At 38.6% G+C, this 25,286-nt stretch overlaps 1 protein-coding gene across 1 annotated transcript; it reads left to right on the forward strand.

The window, feature by feature from the left end:
- Positions 1-4,025: 4,025 nt before the first annotated feature.
- Positions 4,026-19,595, forward strand: eef1e1 (eukaryotic translation elongation factor 1 epsilon 1). The gene is made up of 5 exons (XM_026924967.3): positions 4,026-4,183; positions 5,697-5,894; positions 17,642-17,737; positions 18,037-18,208; positions 18,524-19,595. Exons 1-4 carry the CDS (start codon positions 4,100-4,102, stop codon positions 18,178-18,180), a joined length of 522 nt encoding a protein of 173 aa, XP_026780768.3. The 5' UTR covers positions 4,026-4,099; the 3' UTR covers positions 18,181-18,208; positions 18,524-19,595.
- The last annotated feature ends 5,691 nt before the right edge of the window (positions 19,596-25,286 follow it).

The following is a 25,286-nucleotide window of genomic DNA, read 5'->3' on the forward strand; positions in this document are numbered from 1 at the left end:
AGACAAAGAGTGTGTGTTAATGGTCCCCAATTCTGACTGGAACATAAAGTGGAGTGATTATTCATTACATGCCCATTTCATGGTGCTCATCATTCCGCAGGCTTGTTTTTCAGACCAGCAGTGTCGGAATTGCCTGAGGAAACAGTGTGGAAGCTGAAAGACTCTGCTGCAGTTGAGCCAATTCACTGAGACCCACAGAAATAAATGGAAAAATATGCTAAGGGGAACTGCCCAAGAACGCTGACGGACAACAGTCTAATGTGTTAATGTAAATCTGGTTTGATAAGAAATGACAGCATTTTAGGACTGCTTAGTGTCTCTCACTGGCCACCTTAATAGGTACACCAGTACATCATGCAATTATCCAATCAGCCAATCATGTGGCAGCAGATATGGCTCAAAGGCTGGAAAAAAATATATATATGTATAACTATATATATGTATATAAATATATATATATATATATATATATGTATATATATATATATATATATAGAGAGAGAGAGAGAGAGAGAGAAGCTATATATATATATATATATATATATATATATATATATATATATATATATATATAGCTTCTCTCTCTCTCTCTCTCTCTCTCTATATATATATATATATATATATATATATATATATATGTGTGTGTGTGTGTGTGTGTGTGCATTCATCATGGCCAGAGCCTCAGCTGTCCTACCACTAAAATTGCCAATAAAGCTGAACTCATATAGATCATCTCAGCAGGAAAGGATGGACTTGTCACCTAGACCATCTCTCTCTTTCTCTCTGGCCTATCACACACTCACACACACACACACACACACACACACTTTATGTTAACAGAAGTGAATGAACTTCTAAACACATGAAAATAATTGCAGAGATGCACACAGGGTAAACTGTCAAAAATAAATAAATAAAATTTTAAAAAGACCACAGGTGCAGGTCCAACATGTTTTAGATTTAGATATCAATATCAGACTGACAAAAGTGGATTTGATTTGTGTTGCTAGAGCATAAGTGAGTGCATAGTTCAGAGATTTTAAAATATATTCAAGCACAATGGCAATTACATTTGCATTAATCACAGTATTTAAGATTGCAGCCAAGGTCATTAACCTGATCTATTTTGTGAAGATACTCCCTTGGTAGCATGTTGCCAGCCCCAAAGCTTGGAGTCCATTATGGATCAGTACATCATCAGCCACTCTCCTAATCTGAAAGAGCATAAAGTGTTATTTTTGAATCATTTTTCCATTACTATACGTTTGGTCAGAGGCAATTGTTGATAGGCATTTCCCTGATCCTGATGTGACTTGTTTCTCTCATTAATTCTTGATTTAAAAAGAGGTTGTCGGGCCACACAACAGCTTGGCTTTGCATGTTAGAGTTTTTCTGCATGTTAAAAAAAAAAAAAAAAAAAAAAAAAAAAAAAGGAAAGAAAAGTAAAGTAGAAAACAAATAGCTTTCTCAGTTGTCTGTCCATAAAGAGAGTCCTGTGATGGAACCAGTTTGGAAGATCCACAGTGCCCCCTAATGATTAAAGACCGAATGAGTTTAAATGACACTTACATTGGACTAGTGAAAAAAGGCTTGTTTATGTGTGTGTGTGTGTGTGTGTGCACATGCATTTACTGTAATAGCCTAATTACCCTAGCAGGCATTGCAAAAGCCTAACTAGAATTTGTCTAAGTCACAGACAACCTGCGTGGCCAATGGGCAAGATCATCGGACTTTTCACAATGTATAACAATCATCATCTTTGCTGTAGTTATTTCTCTCATGAGGAGTCTTTTTGGACACTCCAGGCTAAAAATTCACAGTGTAATTAAGAATCTTAAGCAAGTGCTGCTTGAGAGAGCTGCTTAGTTCATCCTGTGGCCTCCAGCATGACCATCACCTTCTGCTCACCAGCAATAAAGATAAAAGTGTCCTTTCAGTGTGGGACATTTTACTCTTTCTGTTTCTCTTACTGGTTCTCTCTCCCTAGCTGTCCCTTCAGGGCTACCAGAGTGTGGTCATGACAATGTTGTGTCACAACACTGTTTTAAATTTAAAATTATTATTATTATCATTAGTAGGAATAGCATTGATGTTAATAACAACAATAATAATAATCCGTTTTATTTTTATGGCACTTTTAAAGAAGCCATTTCCAAAGTACTTTACAGTGCAGATATAAAAACAAAAAGATAAAAATTAAGTGACATTAAACAAATGAAAAAAAAAAATGTGAGATAAAAGTGTGGTTAAATCCATTGAAATTAAAAAAAGGCACATATATCTGTGCGTCATGTGTATATATAAGGGATTAAATGCCAGTTTGTAATAATGCCAGTTAGTGAAACCCTATAAACACTAAAAATTAGAGGAACAAGAAAAAATCATTGAGCGACATCACAGGATAATAAGTACTGCATTGAGACATGGGTTCTCAGTACAGGACTAATACTAGATCCTTCCATTTATATAGAATACAGTCCCCTCCCAAAGTATTGGAACAGCAAGGCCAGTTCTTTCGTTTTTCCTGTACACTGAAGACATTTGGATTTGAGATCAAAAGCTCAAAAGATCAAAATTTTCAGCTTGCATTTCCTGATATTTACATCTAGATGTGTTAAATAACTTAGAGCATGGCAGCTTAGGTGAGCAAAGGTATCCACTCCCTCAGGCTGTGGATGATTTCTGGGAGTGGGGTTCTCTGTCCTGCAAGCCGGTTTAAACATACAGGAAGTGGCAGCTTAAAAACGTTACAGATCTCAGTGAACAAAGAAAAGCAGAGAGGAAGACAAAGGCTGCATTAGGCCTACCTTGTTTTCAGCCACCTATGCATTTCTGATGCACTGCATATCTAGTGTAGAGTTGTTATTAATTTTGTGTCAGAGACAGGCTGTGAGACAGCTATACATCAAGTTTCTATTCCCCAAATCAGCTTAATATGTCCTATAGCTATGGTATGGAACAGGTTTATAAATTAGGTTGCTTATCACTTAATTTACTACAGAGATACCATGTTATTGAAAATCCAAGCAACTGTATTACCAAAAGCTACCTAAATAAGTGGCATTTAACCATATAGAATTCATGTGAATACTATAATGTAGATTTGTCTTATATCCTGGGAGCAGCCCCTATTCACAAAATATATTATTAGTGGTTGTATAAAGCACCAATTTAAAAAAAATCATAAAGTGAGTAAAAACTATTCGGTATGTTATTCAGTGAATTTAATAGCAATTCGGTAATTTCATTTGTGGAAAACAATGTCTGTGTTTATAGTTTATAAAAAGTTTTATAATTTATAAAAAGTCTTTTGGATCTCTCTCTCCCTTACTGTCTACTAAGGAAAACATGTTCTACTTTTGTCTCTACATCTGAGTGATAAATTGTGATCTGACTTTTGGAAGTGAATGAATGAGTTGGAAGACACTCCTATCCCTCAGTCACTTCACAGGATGTCATCTCCACCTGGTCCACATAGTTACAGCTCCAGTTAACTGACAGCTGACGCGTCATTACAGGGGAATCATCCAGTGGCTCCTTTATCCATATGGACATGAAGCCAGTGTGGAAGAGAGAGAGAGAGAACTCTGCAGAACTTAGGGAAACTCCACACATCTGCTTTGTCAGTATGAATAAGTGTTCAACTATTCCAGTGAAAGCAGATTAGTAAATATGCATATGCTGCAGTGTTATCATTTTATCTTCATATTTACAGCTGGGACAGACAGAACAATACCGAGGTTCTTCTTGCACTCTAGAGGAACTGAGGATCATTAAAGTTTTGAATAACAATTTGAATATGTCCTCCAGCTCCAACTACACACCCTTATTCTTATGTCATTTGGCAACACTTATTATATATTGTAACTGAGAAAATTAAAAAATACATGTTAGCGGTTATCAAGCACAGAACTAGTTCACAAAATGGATGATGCAATTATTTGTTAGTCGTGGGTTTAGCAGCATTAAGCCGTCTGTCATCAGATCACGCCTCTTTTCCGCCCTCGCTCGCGACACTCGGCTGTCAGGCCTGGCTGGGGGTGTGGCCGAACCGTTTCCACCAATCAGCGACCGCGTGCTGCTTTCCTCGTGCGGCAAGATGGCGTTGAGAGAGCTCTCTTCGTTGGAGAAATTTCTGGGATTGAAAAAGCTGAATAAATACAGTACGCAAGGACAAAGAAAGGTGATTTCACACACTCTTACCAGATATTTTTGTTCTAGGAAGTAGAGAATACTGAGTGTTAGATACCCAGACGCTTATAATTGTTACCTCGGGACTAAGCAGAATGGTCCATGCTGACAGCAGGTAGCTAAGCTAGCTGCATTAACAGTGTAATACAGGGAATAGAGATCGGCTTTGTGGCTTCACACTGAATAAACAGATTTACCTGCTAAAGCAGTGAGAGGACACGTGCTAAGCAGAAACAGGCTAGCTGCATGATTACACGCGCTTATGAAGGGACACAGCACGCAGTGGTGGTTTAAATTACTGGCTGTTGCCTGGTGTTTACTCTCTCTCTCTCTCTCTCTCTCACACACACACTCACTCTCTCACTCTAAAACTCTCTCATTTACTGTCTCATTCACTCTCTCTCTCTCTCTCTCTCTCTCACACACACACACACACTCACACACACTCACTCTCTCTCTCGCACACACACACACACTCTCACTCTCTCTCTCTCTCTCTCTCTCACACACACAACCTCACTCTCATTCACTTACACTCTCTCTCTAACTCTCTCACTCACTCACACTGTCACTCTCATTCACTCTCACACTCACTCAGTTCAGTTCATCAGTGCTTTATTGGCATGAATGTTATAAATCACATTGTTGCCAAAGCAAATATTGCAGGTAGACACTCACTCTCACTCATTCTCTCTCTCTCACTCACACTCTCACTCACTGTCACACTGAAAAAGTCACAGAGCCCCTGTGACCCCATTTTAAGAACCGTCTTGTTGCAGGATCCACCCACATTTTATTTTTAACTTCTTAAAGTTAAAAGTTTAAAATTCAGATTTCATTCCCCAGAAACTATCGGGGATACAAACATTTGTACTCAACTGTAAATCGGACATTTTTTAAATGCAGCTTTTTGGGCAACTCCAGAAAATTGTGCTGTGCATACAGTGAATAGGGATCAGTGTGTACGGTGCTTGGTCATAGATGTGTGTGGTGAAAAAAAGGGGAAATGGTTAATGAACATAGCTTTAGACAGTGGAAGTTTATTGAATTGTTTTGAACTTAAACACTGTGGATTTATGAATGTGTTATTTACTTGACACACACCCAGGGCAGTTTTATGTTTATCATGATTTACAGTTGTGCATGGTTTCATTCAGTAGAACTTTTAGGACCCACTACACATGTATTATTTTAATGTAATTAAAATGTATTGGGGAGGATGAAGACTATGGCTACATAATGTAGCTCTTCCAAAGATCCAAGTCATCACTTACTTTCTGCATTCTGTATTAATGCACATAATTAGCTTGTCATACTTTTGAGATATATTGGTTAACACTCTTTAGACTAATTATTTGGATTGCCAGGCAAGTAGAAAATGGGATGGAGCAGCACGTTGGCCGGTGGGCTACCTAATGAATTTATAATATGTCCACCCCTTTTCAAACTACAGATTTTTTTAAGCTCACTAAGCCAGTCATTATCCTCATTCTTTCACTTTTTAGGTCCCTGTTCTCCAGAACAACAGTGGTCCATCTTTGGTTGGTTTGGCCACCATCAGCTCCCACCTGGTACATGAGGCTAAAAGAAAAGAGCTGCTGGGAGATTCAGCTGAGCAGAGAGCTGTTGTCCAGCAGTGGCTGGAGTATCGATTGACTCGACTTGATAACTGCTCTAAAGATGAGATCAAGATTATACTCAAGGTAAGAGGCTTTGTTTTTGGCTGAAATAATTATTTCTGGGTATAGTTGTACAGTGTTAATAGCCCCAACTGATGTCTCTTGCTTAATTCATAGGGACTGCAATAGTTTGGGTTTTTATAACCCTCAATTCCAAGTTGAATGTGTCATCCATTCTCTGTCAGTCTGATTCCTTCTATGGTAGCCATAAATAAAACGAAAACTCTTTTATAGGATATACAACAGTATTATTATACAACAGCATTATTAATCAGCTAAGCTCCTTAGTCTGAATTTTCCAAAAATAAGAACAAGATAATGACTAAGTGAAAAACATGTCTTTAGAGATTTTTGCAAATCTATTAAAAATAAAAAACTAAAATATCTCATTTAGATAATTATTCAGACTCTTGGTCGAGGCTCACCACATGGAGCTCATGTTCATCCTCTTTGCTTTGATTATCTTGAGGTGTTTCTAGAATATGACTGGGGTCCAGCTGTGGCAAATTCATTTGATTGGACGTGATTTAGGCACACACCTGTGTAAATAAGTTCCCACAATTCACAGTGACTGTCAGCCCAAAAACCAAGCCATGAAATCCGTGGAACACATTGAGCCACTCCTGAGTAAAAGGCATATGGGAGACACTTGAAGGACTCTCAGTGCATGAGGAAAAAGATTGTCTGGTCTGATGAAACAAAAATTGCACTTATTGGGCTGCACTCCATTCTCTATGTATGGCAAAACCAGGTAATGTTTGTTTACCGGCTAATACCATCCCTATGCTGAAGTACGGTGGTGCCAGCATCGTGCAGTAGGGTTGCTTCTCAGTGTCAGGGATGGGGAGACTGGTCAGAATTCAGTGAAGGATGAATGCACCCACATACAGAGAGATCCTTGAAAAAAAAAACCTGCTCCAGAGTGCACACAGCCTCAGACTGAGGCAAAGGTTCACCTTTCAGCATAACAACGACCCAAAGTATACAGCCAAGACGATGGCGTGACTACAGGACAAGTCTCTGAAGGTCCTTGAGTGACTCACCATCTGTGGAGACAGCTGAGATTGGCAGTTCTCAGACGCAACCTATTCAATCTGATTGAACTTGAGAGGAATCGCCAGGAAGAATGGGAGACGCTGGCCAAATCCAGGTGTGCAATACCTGTAGAGACTTACCCAAGAAGACTCAAAGCTGTAATTGCTGCCAAAGGTGCTCCTAAAAAGTACTGAATAAAGCAGGGTTGTTAAACTCAAATTCTGCCTGCGCCACATCCACATTTCTGAGAGATCCCGACGGGCTGTAACCTATTAAATCAGAATAGGATGCTTCTAGGATAAAAAAAAAAACTATTAAAGAATTTGCACTATTAGGTAATAATATTTATAATACTGATTATAATAAAAGATTTTTATGAATGTATTCCTTTATTTAGTCACTTTTTATTAGATACCAGCTGCTCTGATGAGAAACAGGATTATCCAGTTGAGACGATGCATTTTTGCCATGTGTTTGAAAGCTCCATAGCTGCACTATAAGCACAGAGATATGGAATTGAGAGCTGATGAAGAAGTCTGCTGTAATTTACAGCAAAAGGAAATTTTTTCCTCATCCCACCAAAATGAATTTCTGGTTACTCCACTGCCAGCACAACACACAGCGTGCTGCTGAGTCATTTTTAGATGCGAGTGTGACTTACGCAACACACAGGCGTGGATTTTAAACCGCTTTTCAGACCACGGTCAAGCCAGCTTTGGTAGAAATGAGAATGCACCTATATATGGCGGTTTACAGTGTCTGCCCTTCAGATGGAGAAAAAAAAGACTGCAGCTCATCAGCTTTAGTTAAGCACTGCAAGCTCACACACTGTGCAGTGGCAGTCATTGTACTACGGATCTGACGTGAATTCTGCAGTGCGAAAATGTTGAGCAGTAGAGATTCATCTAAATGAGAAATTTCAGTTATTGATTTTCAGTAAATTTTCAAAAATTTCTAAAAGCACACTTTCACTTTGACATTGTGGGTTATTATGTGTAAATTAATGGCATAAAGTCAATTTATTAAATTTTTTTTATTAAATTTTTTTTATTAAATCTATAACACATTAGCTACACCTACCATAGAATTGCACTTTGTGGCTATACAATTATAGATTCCATGTTATTTTTGTTCAGCACTGATGAAAATAAATAACAACTAAATACAAAGTACAGTTAAATACAGTTGAGGCCAAATGTTTATATACACCTTCACCAAATTCATGTTACCACATCTCAAGACATCAGTCTGAAAGTAAAAACTTGGTTGCAACTGAGTTTTCCAACAGGATGATGAAACTGAAGCTTACCTCCAAAGATGTAACAAAATAGCTTAAAGACAACAAAGTGAAAGTGTTGGACTGGCCATCACAAAGCCCTGACATGAATCCCATAGAAACTTTGTGAACTGAACCGAAAGTGTTTCTGAGAGAGTTGGCCCACAAACCTGACCGAGTTAGACCAGTTCTGTCCGGAGGAATGGGCAAAAATTCCAGTAAAGTATTGTGAGAAGCTTGTGGAAGGCTACCCAAAGTTCTTGATTCAATTTCAAGCAGTTAAAAGGCAATGACACCAAATACTAACAAAGTGTATGTAAAATATATGATGAAATGTAATGAAACATCCATAAATCAAAAAATTAAAAAACAGATAAAAGAAAAATGGAAATGTCAGAACCAGTTGTTTGCTCAAAGGTGTAACTAAAGCTCCAATTCTTTGCACACTCACTTTACTTTGCAAAAGCAATTATACAGAGGAATTAATTAAAATGTACTGCATGCTGTACTCTCAGATGTGAGTGAGAGGACGGAGCTGTGGATGTTAGTTTGTGTTAGTTAGACTCCAGACCTGTCTCTTTTGATCTGTATACGTCTGAATAGTTGGAGAGAGACTCTGGTCCATGTTGACATGATTGCATCAGGCAGTTCCTGCAGATTCCTGCAGAAGTGCACTTTCATGCTGCAAATCTCCTGTTCTACCACATCCCAAAGGTGTTCTGTTGGATTCAGGTCCAGTGACTTGGAAGGCCACTGAAGAACATTTAACTCATTGTCATGTTCATGAAACCACTTTGAGAAATATGTTTTGCTTTGTTACATGGTGTATTATCATGCTGGAAGTAGCCATTAGAAGATGTGTAAATTGTGGCCATGAAGGGGATGCACACGTTCAGCACCAATACTGAAATAGTCTGTGGCATTCAAGCAGTGACTGACTGGAATTAACAGGCCCAAAGTGTGCCAAGAAAACATTCCTCACATCATTACCCCACCTCCACCAGCCTAGACTGTTGACACATGCAGGTTGGATCCATGAATTCATGCTGTTGGCCCTACCATCTGTGTGCCTCAGCAGAACTCGAGATTCATCAGACCAGGCTGTGTTTTTCCAGTCTTCAACTGTCCAGTTTTGGTGAGCCTGTGCCCACCTTTCTGTACTTGTCAGGCAGAATTGGAAGCCAACATGGTCTTGTGCTGTTGTAGCCCATCATGTTGTGTTGTTCTGAGATGCTTTTCTGCTCACCACAATTCTATAGAGTGGTTATCTGAGTTACAGTAGCCTTTCTGTCAGCTCGAACCAGTCTGACCATTCTCCATTGTTCTCTCTCATCAACAAGGCAGAACTGCCGCTCACTGGATGTTTTTCCTTTATTGCACGATTCTGACAAAACTCTATAGAGACTAGTGTGCTTGAAAATCCCAGGAGATCAGCAGTTATAGAAATACTCAAACCAGCCCGCCTGGCACCAACAATCAGGACATGGTCAAAACCACTGAGATCACATTTTTCCCCATTCTGATGGTTGATGTGAACTTTAGCTGAAGGTGCTGGCCCATAGCTGCATGATTTTATGCATTGCACTGCTGCCACATGATTGGCCGATTAGATAATTGCATGAATAAGTAGGAGTAATAATATATTGTGTATATGTTGTGATACATATCATATATCATAGAAGTGACTTGACATATCGTGACATGATATTTTTTGTCATATTGTCCACCCATAGTAGGAAATATTTATTTTTGTACTGTCTTGTTAGGCTAATATTATTCTCGCTAGCTTGAACTAGCACCAGAGTCACTGTAATTAATTTTCTTTGATTATGCAGCATAATAAATGAGCTCATTATAGTAATGTCATAAAATTCACCTGTTTCCTCCTTCCTGAAGGAGCTACTGCATGTTAAAAACTCTATTGTATTGTATTGTATTATTGTATTGAACATAGAATTGTTTGTCACTTTAAAACCTGCTGTAGTTTTAAACATTGCTGTAGTTTTTTTTTTTTTTATTGTAATTTTCAATGCATGAACTTGCCTAATAGTAACAATGATGAAATGACTAAAATACTTTTCCAGGGTTTTCTCTGGGTTTTCAGAGGGCTTGGGTGCTGTCTGGGTTTTCCGTGGGGTGTTGGTGGCTGGGGGGGTTTTCTTCACATTGTTTTTGCCCATTATCCTTACAATATTTGTGAAAGAAACCTGGCAACATGTATTGTACTTGTAGTCAAAAGTCTATTCTAAAAGTCTATAACATTTGAGATTTAATGAAAATATATGTGGACCTATTGAAATATGTATCACCTTTAATAATAATAATATGATATAATAATAATAATAATATAATGTTTCAACCAAATAATATATATTCACAAATATTAATAAATAATTTACAAGTTATGACAAAATAAGCTACAACTTATTATGATGAAATATGCAAATTTTGTAGGCAACTCGCACTACATGACTGTCTAGATGAGGACTTGCCTCGCTGTCTGTGATGGTTCTCACACTACACTGCAGGAACAGGGGAGAAAACTATTTCCGTCAGGGACAGTTGTGGGAATTGCCATACAACCCGCAAGTGTTTAGAGAAGAAATCTGTGTTGGGACATAACGTCATAACGGACATATAGTGGTCAGCACCTGTTTTACATAATAATCCTGTGGAGTAGACTGTGTTTTCAGAAACGCCCTGGGCTTGTTTTGGGACGCTCTCAACTGCATTTTGGAACAGCATTTTTTAATTTTTATCTTTTAATGAAAAACGCATTGACCAATGATTTTCATCAGAAAAAAAGTTGCGTGTGTACACAGCCTAACTTTGTTTAGCTACCAAGCCAGGTTAGATAATAACGTTTGTTCAGTCGAGGTATCTTTATGTAATGTCAACTAACTAGCTTCGTAACTAACGTAACTTAACTCAGTACATGAATATCTTATGTAAGGTAGCTAGGTTAGCAATCCTAAAATAGGCTACATTAGTTATATCTTTTTTCTATCTGCTATTGCTGTTCTTAACAACCACATTAATTACTCCCTAAAAAAAAAAAAAGTTTATACTTTTTATTCTTTGTTGAGGCTTACCTTATCGATGGCTTGCAGCTTGCTTATCCGAGTCAATGGTTGTAACTACCATCGCAAGTTGATACAGTGAAATATCCAATCAGCTGTTTGATTAGCTTTGCGATGAGCATGTAACACACCAATCACAAACATTCGTTCAGACACCGATTTTTGATTGGCAGGTCATTTCTGTTGCCAGCGTACCTCTCTATTTCAGATCAAGCCACCTATCCGTTTTTTTTTATCAACACACAGAACTCTCACCATAGTTTTTACGTTCATTTTGATACAGTATGTCACCTAAATGCCTTTTTTACGTTAATTCATCTTAACGTACTCTGCAGAAACACTTCTGTGTTCTGTGTTCTATGGTAAGGTAGTTTTTTTCATTAAAAAACTAAGACAAAAAGCTAAATCCAAAATATAGCCGCAAGCAGCAGTTAAGGGGCCAAGCCGTTTCTGTTCCCACCCCTTAGCGAAGGAGGAAGACCAGAAGCCCCTTGGAGCATCAGTGCTTGCTCCAAAGGAGATATGCTAAATTTGAAGGCAGAAAGTAAAGGTTGCTGAGATATTATCGCACTTCCTGTTTTAGGTAGCCCTTCCAAGTCACTAGTGATGTCATATCTTGTTTTTTAACTCACACTGCCGTGATACAAATTTTGTTATTCAAATTTTGTAAATTGTGTGATTGAACAAAATTTGTAAGAGAAGAAGCCAAAAAAACTGTTTTCAACATGGCCAATTTCCTTTTTGGCAGATTACAATTCATTACATCTCTTGGCACCTTCAAGAGAAATCCAGAGAAAGAAGAATGATAATTGCATGTTAAGCGGTTCAAAAGTTATGAGCGGTTGTACCAATGAGTGAATTATAGCACCCCCCAGAGGAGAGTTAGGTCAAAGGTCAAAATCTGTTTCATTTGTGCATCTGTCATATCAAAAACTCTGAAACAAGATTTGTTCCAGTTGGTCTCCCGATTCTCTCTTACAAATTTCAAGGTTATGGGACAACATTGGTAAGAGAAGAAGCCAAAAAAAAAAAAAAACTTTTGTTAAAAATTGGCCAACTTCCTGTTTGAGAAATCACAAATTTGTTTCATTAGTAAAACTTTGCAACTTAAAGGGAATCAAAAGGAACAAGAATCTTGATTGAATCTTCATTATCTACAAAGTTTGGTCAGAGTACGTCACACCGTTGCTGAGTTATGCCTTCACCTCCTGTTTGGCGGCTTCACCGTCAAATTTGTTTGCGTGTTGTGGACGAACTTTCCCATATACCAAAGATCAAAAACATTTTTTTAGGGATGGTCTCACTATGCTTTGATTCAAATTTGGTGATTGGGCAAAGTTTGTAGGAGCAGAAGTGAAATAATTTAAATAATTCAAAATTCTACATGGCGGAAACTGACATGTTGTCCATTAAATTCGGCTTGGCCCAAAGATTGAGAGGAAAGCGGAATTGCATTTCTACAACTTCGTGTTGTAGAGTTATTATTGTAAAGGTATGTCCAAATTTGCCCTATTGGTGGTGCTACAGGGCTTGAGTGGTGTATACCAAAATTGCTGTGAAGGTAGCTGAGACTGTCCTACATCACTGTGCAAAATTTCATAAAAGCATATGAAGCGTTCTATGGGCTACCATAGACTCCCATGTGGAAGTATAATAATAACTAGAAAATTGCATTTCCTGAAGAAAAATGCAGCAGAATTGCGCAGCCAACGCAACTCCCTGGTGTCACTAAGAGGTTGATGGAGTATTGTCAGGCGGTGCCTATGGTATCGCGGGTGGTTCCTAGATTGTTCTTAGGTGGTTGTAAGAGTATTTCAGCTCGATCGGACATATGCCAGAAAAATCCCCTTTAACTTAACCACACCTTCTGAGGGTGACCACGCCCCAACCATAGTGCACAGCCTCAGAATCTAGCCCTAAATATGGCTTTCAAGTTTTGTGCATATCCATCTATCATGTGTTATAACTGTTTGAATAAATTAAGCCCCACCTTGGAATGATTGATTGGTAGGCAATGGCCACATTTTTACAATCATCCACAGATTCTTACTAATTATTGATGACTCTGCTGAGTAATTTGACACCACAGTTTGGAAGACCTGGCCAAAAACCCAGTAATAGTTTGCAAAAGATTGATTGATAAGTGGGCGTGGCTAAATGACAGAAAAAGCACATTTCTTCTTGTTTGTAAGCAACTGAATCAGGAGGAAAAAAAAGAATATTCCTTGTCCACATTTTTTACATGATATGCTTGTTTATAAGTAGGGGGGAAAAGTAATAGCACCCTCCAGTGGCCCATTTGAGTGACAATGCAACTTTTTTTTTTTCTGGGTCACTAGAGGGACCTGTGTTTCAAGTTTTGTATGATTGCTCATTTTTTAACCTGATTTAAATGCCCGCTGAAACCCAATTGGCCTACGGCGACTGTGTATGTTTTTTAAGTGACCAGGTCCTCATTAATAATATACCTACAAATTAGGATAAAGCATCCTCTTTAAGGCAGAAAAAAAGAAGAAAAATACTAACAATTACAATAGAGTTCAGCACCTTTGGTGCTTGGACTCGTAATACTAATAATAAGAAGAAGAAGAAGAAAACATACAGTCACTAAAGGGTGGCCCCCTAAATAGCTATTAAAATCAACACTGTACTGACTGTAGCCCACTTCATGGTGTGCACAATTTGTCAGCCCCCCCTCTGCCCTGTCCATTAATGGAAATGGACCACCACTGATCAAATATTTAGGTTGTGGACCATTCTCAGCACAGCAGTGACTTACGGGTGTGGCACATGTACAAGTGCTGTAAACACATAACAATGGTGTGTTCCTAAAATAAAGTTCCTCTTTTTGGTGGGAAATTGCATGGCCATATTGCTCACCAAAGATCATTAATATACTACTTGGTCCTCTCCTGTTCTCCCTCTATACCCGATCTCTTGGTGCGGTCATATCCTCACATGGGTTTTCATACCACTGCTATGCAGATGACACTCAACTCATCCTCTCCTTCCCTCCCTCAGACTCTCATGTTTCTGCTCGGATATCAGCTTGTCTGGCTGACATCTCATCATGGATGACAACTCACCAGCTGAAACTTAATCCCACCAAAACTGAACTGCTGTTCATCCCATGTGATTCATCCCCATCTCAGGATCTTGCAATCTCGCCTTCGGTTACCGCACGCAACCTTGGGGTAACCATGGACAATCAACTGTCCTTCTCCTCTCACATTGCTAATCTAACTCGCTCATGTCGATTTCTCCTTTATAACATCAGAAGAATTCGTCCATTTCTTTCCTCACAGGCCACACAGGTGCTTGTTCAGTCCCTTGTCATTTCGAGACTGGACTACTGCAACTCACTCCTGGCAGGTCTGCCTCTGAGCGCCATTCGTCCTCTGCAACTGATCCAGAATGCAGCTGCACGACTGGTTTTCAACCTTCCTAAATTTTCCCACACCACCCCATTGCTGCGCTCCCTCCACTGGCTTCCTGTAGCTGCCCGCATCAGATTTAAAACACTGATGCTCGCCTACAAAGCCAAAAACGGACCAGCACCCACTTATCTCAAAGCACTTATCACACCTCGAGCGCCACCACGCTCCCTCCGATCCTCTAGCACTGCTCGACTGGTCCCTCCATCTCTCAGGGTACAAGGAAGGCATGCATCGAGACTCTTCTCTGTTCTGGCACCAAGGTGGTGGAATGAACTTCCCCTAGATGTCCGAACAGCTGAGTCACTGGCAGTCTTCAAACGACGGCTAAAGACTTACCTCTTCATAAAATACTTAAATTAGCACTTTCACAAAAAAAAAAAAAAAAAAAAAAAAAAAAACCCTCCCCAACAGAGTTTTGGACTGATGGTATTCCTAGTTTGTGACCTACCGAGCCAATATCAGAATGTACTTGATAGACTTCAAAGCACTATTGTAAGTCGCTCTGGATAAGGGCGTCTGCCAAATGCCATAAATGTAAATGTAAATATACAATACTACATTTCAGTATTTTGACCATGTTTAACATGTTCACTAAAGTTTAATATGGCATCTAAACAGGGTAAACAGATTCAGACTTCATAAACTGACTCAGGAGGGTTTAATTGCTTATATCACACATAGTCTCAAACAGTCTTCAGAATCATGTTTAATCATGCTATTTACTGGGTGCCTCTGTCAAACTTCACCGTATCCATGATATATGGACTGTATCATGGATACGGTGAAGTTTGACAGAGGCACCCAGTAAATACACACTTCTCTAGGTGTTGCTGTTAGCAGCCGGGGTCAGTTTGCTTTAGCAGTATTGGACTGCTCAGGAGTGGAACTGTGGTGATCGACACTTAATACTGTCACTTTAAACAGTAATGAAGGGCCCGTGGTGTGTGCCCAGGGCTGCTCACTGTCTGTGACTGAGCAAGTCAACAGGAGTCAGAGATAGCACATCACAACACTGAGAAGAAAGCAGCCAGGATGGACTTGCAGCCACAAAGGCATCAGAGCGCTCTTCATCCCTAACTTCCCACTGAGCAGTCACTAACTCCATTAGCCCTCAAGATGCTAAACCATACAGACCAAAAGTCTTGTCCTGTGGGACCTACATGCACATTGCACTGTAACACACACTATCATCTGTCCACATGCAAATTCTGTGAAATGCCTTTGTTTCATTTAGGCTAAAAGGTCTGGCTGTGTGACAGTGTTATTTCTTTAACAAGTGCTCTGTTTTGTTCCTTGAGTGAGTTATTGGGTTGTCGTAGGATAGATGTGAAAATCACACCACAACACTAAATTAATGTGCAATTGATAATGTATAACTGATGTCAAAAATATTTCCACTTTAGTTGTGGATAAACAAATTATCCTCTAAAGTCAAAAGGAAAAGAGTTTTGTTGATTATTTTGCAAAATATTCCTGATAATTGCCATTTCCAGCATCTGCTAGGGGTTTCATAGACTAGCCAGCTAATACATTCTCTAGACACTGCTGATAAAGTAGATTAAAAAACAATGTCCTGAATAAGTTTAGCTTTAATTATAGAAGAGAGTCACCAATTTATTTTTTTTAAACAGGTCTACTAGTAATAATTTATAATCATGCAACTTCTAGTGCCTACAATCAGAAACATTAATAAAAAGTTTATCACATATAATTCCTGTCTATAAGTTCATGTCCTAAGATATAATTTTATTCAGATATTCAGATTTCAATTAGGCCAGTTAGAATGCCGGCGGAGGCAGTGTGATGCTCTGGGCAATGTTCTGCTGGGAAAATTGGGTCCTGGCATTCATGAGGATGTTACTTTGACACGTACCACCTACCTAAACATCGTTGCAGACCAAGTACACTCCGTCATCGCAGTGGTATTCCCTAATGGCAGTGGCTTCTTTCAGCAGGATAATGCACCCTGCCACACTGCAAAAATTGTTCAGGAATGATCCAGGAAAGGAAAGTCTTTGAGGTGTTGACTTCAAATCCCCCAGATCTCAATCTGATTGAGCATCTGTGGGATGTTCTGGACAAACTGATCCATGGAGGCCTCACCTTGCAACTTACAAGACTTAAAGGATCTGCTGCTAAAGTTTTGGTGCCAGATACCAAAGCACACCTTCAGCGGTCTTGTGGAGTCCATACCTCGATGGTTCAGAGTTTTTTGGTGGCACAAGGGGAACCTATGTAGTATTAGGCAGGTGGTTTTAATGTTATGGCTGAATGCGTGTGTGTGTGTGTGTGTGTGTGTGTGTGTGTGTGTATATGTGTATATATGTATATGTGTATATATATATATATATATATATATATATATATATATATATATATATATATATATATATATATATATATATATTAGTGAAATTTAAATGATGTATATGCAGTGTAAGGCTACACTTTAAGACCCAATTGCAATCAAGGATAAAAAGGTTGCCCCAGGAAGCAGAAGCATTTTAAAGCTCACTGTCAGATGGTAGCAGGCCATTAAACACGATATTTACTAGAAACAATGAGCAGCAATCTATAAATAACCACAGAAATCAGTGTACAGTACATTTCCCTTATCCCCCCCATCAGCCATGACTAATTTGCTTTATAAAACAGAATGCAAAAGAAAGTGTAAGTTTGTTTATGCCATATAGCAGAACATGAAATATGAATATAAAATGCAGTCCACATTGTTTTTATTGACACATACAGTCTGTGTGTTTATGCAGTACTTTGATATTAGTTTCACACTGAGAGAATACAAATGTTTAGCTTCAGTATGGGTCGATAAAGGGTCCTGATCCTTCAAAAGAAATTCTGTGGATATGTGAACTTAAATATAAATTTGATTCAGTATAGCAGTTAGACTTTAAGTTTAGAAGTACTACTGTCTTTGTTTTACAGGAACTTAATCAGTACCTGGTGGATAAAGTGTATCTGGCTGGAAACTGGATCACTCTGGCAGATGTGCTGATGTACTATGGCATCCACCACATCATTGTAAGTTCCTCCGGGTTGTGCTAGACGGCAGGGAAGATGGATAGACTTTAGGATGAAAAGCAAAATGAAGATGGACTTACTGTATTTCGGTGTCTTTATGTATTTTGTCATTTATGTATTAAAGTGGTGACATGCAAAGTCAGAGATCAACAAAAATGTTTCATTTTTGAATGACAAGGGGGGAAAAAAGGAAAAAATGGTTCTATTGCTGTATATGGTTTCAAAATGTATTTCTATGTCTCTACTTTGCCAATTTATTAAAAATTATTATCGTTTCCCTAAATCTTCCCCTAAATCAGATGGAGCTTGCAGTACAGCAGAAAGAAAAGTACTTGAACGTGACCCGATGGTTTGATCACATCCAACACTATCCAGGAGTGCGTCATCACCTGCCGCCTGTGGTAGTTCTGAGGAACAGAGTTTACCCGAGCGGTCACCACTGACCTCTTTCTGTTGGCCTTTTCCTAATGGGTAATGCATGGGACAAGACAAACAAATGGTTCTGACTGAGTTGTTGTGGGTTTTTTTTTTTCCCCCTGTTTGTGTTTATGCACGAGCTGGGCAGTGAGGAAGCATGTAGTTCCTTTTTCCACATTTAACCTGTGTAATTTTAGGCAACTATATTTATAAGGAGTATACTACATAAGTATGAAGAATGAAGCAAAGGAAAAATACACATGCAGCTAGTTGAGCCAGCCAGACTCATGCCAGAGGATGTGCAGTATTCCGATCTATTTTAAGTTTTATTTTAGCTCCCTTTATTTATTTTCTCTTTCCTTGTTTTAGGCTATTCAGTTTTCTCCTGCTCGTCATCATTTTCTCTCTGAGCTGCAGTAATAGTAGTTGTGTGGGCAGTGTACAGTGCTTAGCCTGGCATGCTGAGTTTGTGCTCTGGGGCAGAGGGCAGGCTACCAGCTGCAGCAGGCAAACCAGTGCCAATGCTGCTTCCTCTCCTCAGCATCTCCACAGCCAGTTGCCGAGAGCGACTGCACGTTATTTCATCATTTCACCCACAGTCTCCCACCCTGAGCTGGAAAATCCTATCATGGCACAGAAGTGGGCTTTCAGCTCGATCCAAATGATTACCAGCCGAAACACTAACAATATCACAGATTTGAGCATTTCAGAATTGTATATTGTTATTTTTTTATTGTAATAAGGTGTTTGTTTAAGGAACTGTCACGCATGTCCTCTGTAAATGAAAAAAATGGTAATTGGGGGGGTTTAGAGATAAGATTGCTTGTTTGTGCCACATTTCTGAAAAATGTTTCTTGCTTTTTTTTTTTTTTTTTTTTTTTTTAAGTTAGTATGCACAAAGAGCAGAGTTCATTTCTGCTCTGTGTGCATATACTTTGTCTTGTGCCAATAAAGAAAAGAGAAATCAAAATTTTCATGTCTTCTATAAATGCTCCTGTCATTGATATACCCTCTTTTATGGCATTTCAGGGAAAAAAAAAAAAAAAAAAAACAGTGGAACAAAGTGGCATGTGTTTGTAAGACATACAAACTGGGGAAAGAACACAAATAACACAAATCTAGCAGTCATCAGGACAGGCCTTGTGACTACATAATAAATATCTCCACAGTGGAGTGTTTGTTTCCCTGCTTATTTCTGTCCCATCATATTTAATTGTCTGGGTAATCTAAGAGAAGCTTTGCAATGATTTGAAGTGTCAGAGGAAAGCACCATTTATATTTAACTGACCTTGCAAACAGTGAATTTTAAATTAATAAATATTCAAGCAATAAAAACATGTTTTGTCCAAACTTTTTATCCATGTACTAGCAGAGAAATCCAAGAATTAATGTCTTGAAGTCTGAAGGTTCATACAAAAAATAAATAAATAAAAGCATTTCAGCCAGCTGTGACCTGGATTATTGTAATATACTGTAGAAATCAACAGCTTGTTATTTGGGAAAGCTCAGTAAACTTGGCCTTTTCTTCTGTACTGAAAGGCAACTCTCTGGGGGAAGGTCACATAGGGAAGCAAAAACTTGTTCCTTTTCCCCCATGCGGTTGAGCTACTTAATTTCCCTCACCCTTTATCAGAGTTTGGGTCAAAGTCCAAGATGTTTAAGGTATCAGAAAGAAAGTGTGGTGACATTAGATGTTGCAAGTTTGAGGCCTGATGATGCCACAGCCATCTGCTGCTGGGAGCACTCTATAGTCCTGCTCTCTGGGTGGGAGACATTACCCTCTCCCCTTTCAATCAGTGCAACACTAACCAGTTGTGGGTGTCGGGGGTACAAGCAGTCCATCTCTGATCTTAAAACAAGCTAAATCAACTTCACATTCCCATCAGTACCACTGCAGACAGCACTTAATTCTGGATGCACTGTGAACTTGAGACATTGAATATCTGTACTGAGAGACCATTTTCTCTTTCTTTTACGGTAACAGGGTACAACCTGAACGTAATGGCATACTTTCCAGTCTTTCTAGGCCTATTATTGCCTAGACAACACTGTTTCTCTCACTGGAACTGTTTGGCACTCTTGAGACAATGAAGCTCCATTTAGAGCTGTATAAAGATAAAGACACATGCATGGCAAGCCAGAGTCAGAGTTGAGTGTGGGTCAGTTAACACAGGGAAAGTGGTTCTGGCAGCTTGCACTTCCATTGCTCTAACCAGCAGTGACGATTCTATTTTACATAACCTTTGATCTTTGATCATCTACTGCAAATAGATTAGAGTAGAGGCAGAAGCAGATGGGGCCATAAAGGGGAGGATGTGCTGGCGTTGATGATTCTACTGTACACACACAGGCATTAGTCGAGGGGAAGATTTGTGGGAAAGTCTGTTTCCTTTTCTTATTTCATCCATTGTTTTATATTATTTAACTTTTGGAGACATTCTAGAAAAATTGGTGCTTACATTTATTTATGAGTGAAAACAGGCCACAATTGCTGATTTAAATACACTGTCAAGATGCAGTGGTCTAACCGCAGAAGGAACCCCAGTGCTCCTCACGCAACTCAAAGAGATTGGAGAAAAGGTGCATGTGTGTGACCCAAGGCACAGGGAAGGCACTTTAACTTGGGCATGGATGACAGACTGCTCCAGAATTAGACTCTGTGGATCCCTGCCTCAGCTGGATGAAGTTCCTTTTTTCGCTCTGAATAGCATGGATATGCAGGCTTTGTGTGCACTTTGTGTGTTCATTTGCTCACTGAAGGAGCTGTACATATGGCTCAAGGGCATCAGGAGTTCTGTGGAATGAAGGGGGGACATAGTGGAGGAAGACAAAAATTAATCCTGCTTAAGATAGGGTGGAAGTCAAGATTATTCACTCATAACTCAAGTTTTATCATTCATAACAGTAAATCTCCACTAGAGAACTCCACAAGGCTGCTGTTGTTGATAAAACTGCTAATGAGTGAAATTCTGCATGTCAAAATCATGCTTCATAATATATACTTTAACGTCAGTGAAGGATTTTAAAGCAGTATCAGTATGGTTGCCAGAGCACCTTTAAGTTATTTATATTGATTTTTTTTGTTGTAAGCACTTGCTAAAGTCAGAGCCTTGATGTTGTTGTAAAAGAGAATTATTTAATTTGATTAAGGCTTCATGTCAGCACTTTTCAAATTTTCATGGACGGTCCACCCATGGGATACAGCGTGTGTGATATTTTGCACACTTTTCTTGCCACAAGCTTCAGAATGTTGAAGGTTGCATGACAGGCAGTGATAAAAGTCTATGGTTGGTTATCTGCCATGCTTCTTTCTGAGCAGTTCATGTTGCCATATTTATTGATGCAGTGTAAAAGACTCTCTGGCAAAGCTAGAGGTCTGGCTTGATTTGCTTGATTTTTCTATTCTAGTTGGATTCAATTACATTTTGACAGAAAGTGTATTTTGTACCCACTGCAGCACGCAGCAGCCTGCAGTAAATAAATTCACAAGACCACATTGGCTGTAATGTGATATAACTCTGATAAAGCATGTTTGCAGGTGGCAGCTGCCTGCTACAAGTAACAAATTATTTTCAGCTCTCTAACAAAACGCCATGATTCTTAGTTTAACTTTTATTGTTTCGAAAATTAAGGCTGTAGTTAGAGCAAGCCAAATGCATGTTAAAAAAAAACTTCCTGACATCTATCTTTTTCACAGAATTGTCTATAAAGACACTATAACATTAGGCCAAATTGTAAAAATGCAAAATGCTTTTTTATATAGAGAGCTCCAATAACATATTTTCCCATGTGTCCTCACTATAGTGTCATTATAGTATACTTTACAAATGAGTAGGTATCTGTCTCATCTACCCGCCTTCCACATCCACCCCCTCTCCCCTACAGGTCTCGCCTGAGAACTTCAGTCAGGCCGCGTCTCTTAATGTCTTCTGATAGGGTGTCTCGAGGCTGCTAGGTAGTGATACTAAAGGTAATTGCATCTGAAATGGTGTGACAAAGAGGATCCATTATAAAAGCTCTCTCAGGGCTTGAGAGGCTCAGAGATGGGACACTCTACCCTGCAGTTCTGTTTCAAGGTTTGTGCACTATAAGGCAAGGAGCAAGAGCAGCCTATAGCCCCCCCCCCCCCCCCCCCACTTCTTCTCATTTAAGAAATCGGTTCCTATAATGTAACTGATGAATGAAACTGAAAGCATGTCTCTTTAGCAGAATAACATGAAGATAAGTTGCTGAATTAATTGTGATAACTGGGCTAGACAGCTGGACTCCTGTGGGGTTTTTTTTCAATGTTTCACATTGCTATGTTTAGAGTATAACACTAGGTATATCAGTTATCAAGCTGTATATGAACGGATTTATTCATATATAATTCATATGAGTGTTTACACATTTGGTATTAATGAAAATCCTGAAAATTCAGAAGAACGTTCATATCCTACTCATGCTCCTGATTGTGTGTAAATTTACACGTAAGACTAACTAATGTAAACTTTGATTTGATCAATTTCAAATCATATAATTTGCAAGGATTACAGCACTTACTATATATAACATCTCTGGTGGTCTCGTGGCTAAGGATCCTGCACTCTCACCACCCGGGCAGGGATCCAACCCAGCCACTCAGAGTATACTCTCAGTGCCGGTCCCAAGCCCAGATAAAATTGGAGGGCTGTGTCATGAAGGGCATCTGGTGTAAAACCTGTGCCAAATCAAACATGCAGACCAATGATCCGCTGTGCTGCTGTGGTGACAATATATTGTGATATATATATATATAGTTTGATGCTCTGGGCAATGTTCTGCTGGGAAACCTTGGGTCCTGGCATTCATGGGGATGTTACTTTGACACGTACCACCTACCTAAACATTATTACAGACCAAGAACACCCCTTCATGGCAGTGGTATTCTCTAAGGGCAGTGGCCTCTTTCAGCAGGATAATGCGGTTTTAGGAACATGACAAAGAGTTCAAGGTGTTGACTTATATTAAGGTGTATATTAAGTAAAGTCATAATACAAATATATATATTTGTATGGAAAATACTGTCAACTTTAAATTGCTTATTTTAAAGAAGTGCTCTGGAGTCTCTATCACAAACACATCCTCTTGCTAGTTCACTAGGTCAGGGACTAAGAATACCATCAAGAACATTTTGTTTCTAATATAAAAAAATATTTTATTTTATTGGCATTAATTAAAGAATATAAAAAAAAATAAAGAAAGCAAGCCAACACAAATCCATAAATTAAGACAAATAAAACTAATCATTTAATTATAACAAAAGAAATGGCAGCATATAAACGGAGGATGGGCTCGTCTGTCTGCATAGCTGTAAGCCATAAACAAATTCCTCATCTGACGGAACATTAAGGTCACACGTTTGAGGGAGAAGATGGTTAAAGACCAGTACAATTTTCTGGAGGATTAAAGCTTGCTAATATATCAGTTTTGTTTCCCATAGCATCTTCTTTTAACGCTGCGCAGCATGTCGGCCGAGACACTTAAAACTATTTTAAATTTGCGGTTTCTCCGTGTAACGTTCTTGGTGTGCATGATCACCTGGGAACAGTGTCTTTTTGCTCCTCCATTTTCCCGTCGCACCATTTTCTTTCTCACCTCACTTAATTCACACCTTATTCTGTAATTTGTCTCTAGTTTGAACTTTTCAGGTGCTGTTACACTGCTAAATATTTTTATTGGCATAGAAATGAATAAAATAACTGCTTTTACTCTTATTGTTCATTTTGTGCTCCCAGATCCCTGCTCTTGAACTTTTATGGAGTTTTGTGAATTTTTGTAAATCTGGCAGAACTTTTTTAGTTTGGTTTGGCTTAAGCAAACATTTACACACTTTACAAACTTAAAATACCTAAATGTAAAATATTGATAAATGAGGCCCAATGTGAGCAATTTCCCTACCGCATGTAGGGAAAGTCTCAATAACTCTCATCAATACTTTGTCTCAGCCATAACAGCTTACTTTTCATTCAAGCAACGCGAGTGATAAGAAAAATATTAGATTCTCATTTAACACAGTATCTAAATTAACAAATGATGGGACTCTGTATGAATCACAAATTCCTCCAGACCTTAGCAGCAAGTAGTTTTCAGACTTCTTCAAAATAGCAGCAGCAGGCTGCTAGCAGTGCATTATACAGTATACTACTCCATTCTCTCAAGTATAGCAGTGCATTATACAGTATACTACTCCATTCTCTCAAGTATAGCAGTGCATTATACAGTATACTACTCCATTCTCTCAAGTATAGCAGTGCATTATACAGTATACTACTCCATTCTCTCAAGTATAGCAGTGCATTATACAGTATACTACTCCATTCTCTCAAGTATAGCAGTGCATTATACAGTATACTACTCCATTCTCTAATGATGATTATTCCAGGTGGCACCGTAAGCCAAGAACATCTGAATAAGTTTAGTCCCATTGGGTATATTGAGCTCTGTACCTTGTTGCTGTCCTCTATATCAGCCACCTGTGTGCTTGACTTAAATGTGCAATAGGCCTTACTACTCATTATATACTACTCCATTGTGACCCCAAAGTGGTTGTTTTAAACTTTTTATTGTTGTTGTTAATTATAAAAGTAGATGTGGACATTTTCAGATGTACTGCTATTTTTATACCATTGCCTTATTTATGAAGGTCAACACACTTTTGTCTCATTTCATTTGTCTATTCTCTAATTTTCCACATGTTGAATGATTAATCTGGCCTCTCTCTCACGTCATATTAATTCCTAGATACTCAGATGAACTTTACAAAGCAAAATATAAATGGCAACATGCTTCGGTTATATTTTATTCATAAGAATTTCTAGGAGTGACAATAATTGTAAAAAGTCATTTTGTTAAAAACAGATGTTTTATTAAGGGGTTTTTATTACTATTTTTGCAGAATAAATGTACTTCAATTGTTAGATTTCTCTCATTTGTAAAGTGAGATTAAGCTGATTAGCCACAAAGACATTTTCATTAATCCACCTTTACCCATCTTTACCAAGGGTTCTAATAATTCTGGAGCTGGCTATAAATTGATATATTGAGTTAATTACAAAATAACTCAAAATACCTTTTATCAACAATATAAATTACATCTAATTTACTAATATGC

The sequence above is a fragment of the Pangasianodon hypophthalmus genome, chromosome 22 (assembly GCF_027358585.1).
Source record: "Pangasianodon hypophthalmus isolate fPanHyp1 chromosome 22, fPanHyp1.pri, whole genome shotgun sequence".
NCBI classification, from domain to species: Eukaryota; Metazoa; Chordata; class Actinopteri; order Siluriformes; family Pangasiidae; genus Pangasianodon; species Pangasianodon hypophthalmus.

Coding starts and splice junctions, on each gene's coding strand:
- eef1e1 (XM_026924967.3), top strand. CDS start 4,100: ATGGCGTTGAGAGAGCTCTCTTCGTTGGAGAAATTTCTGGGATTGAAA. Junction 4,184..5,696: donor GTACGCAAGGACAAAGAAAG/GTGATTTCACAC, acceptor TTCACTTTTTAG/GTCCCTGTTCTCCAGAACAA. Junction 5,895..17,641: donor AGATCAAGATTATACTCAAG/GTAAGAGGCTTT, acceptor TTTGTTTTACAG/GAACTTAATCAGTACCTGGT.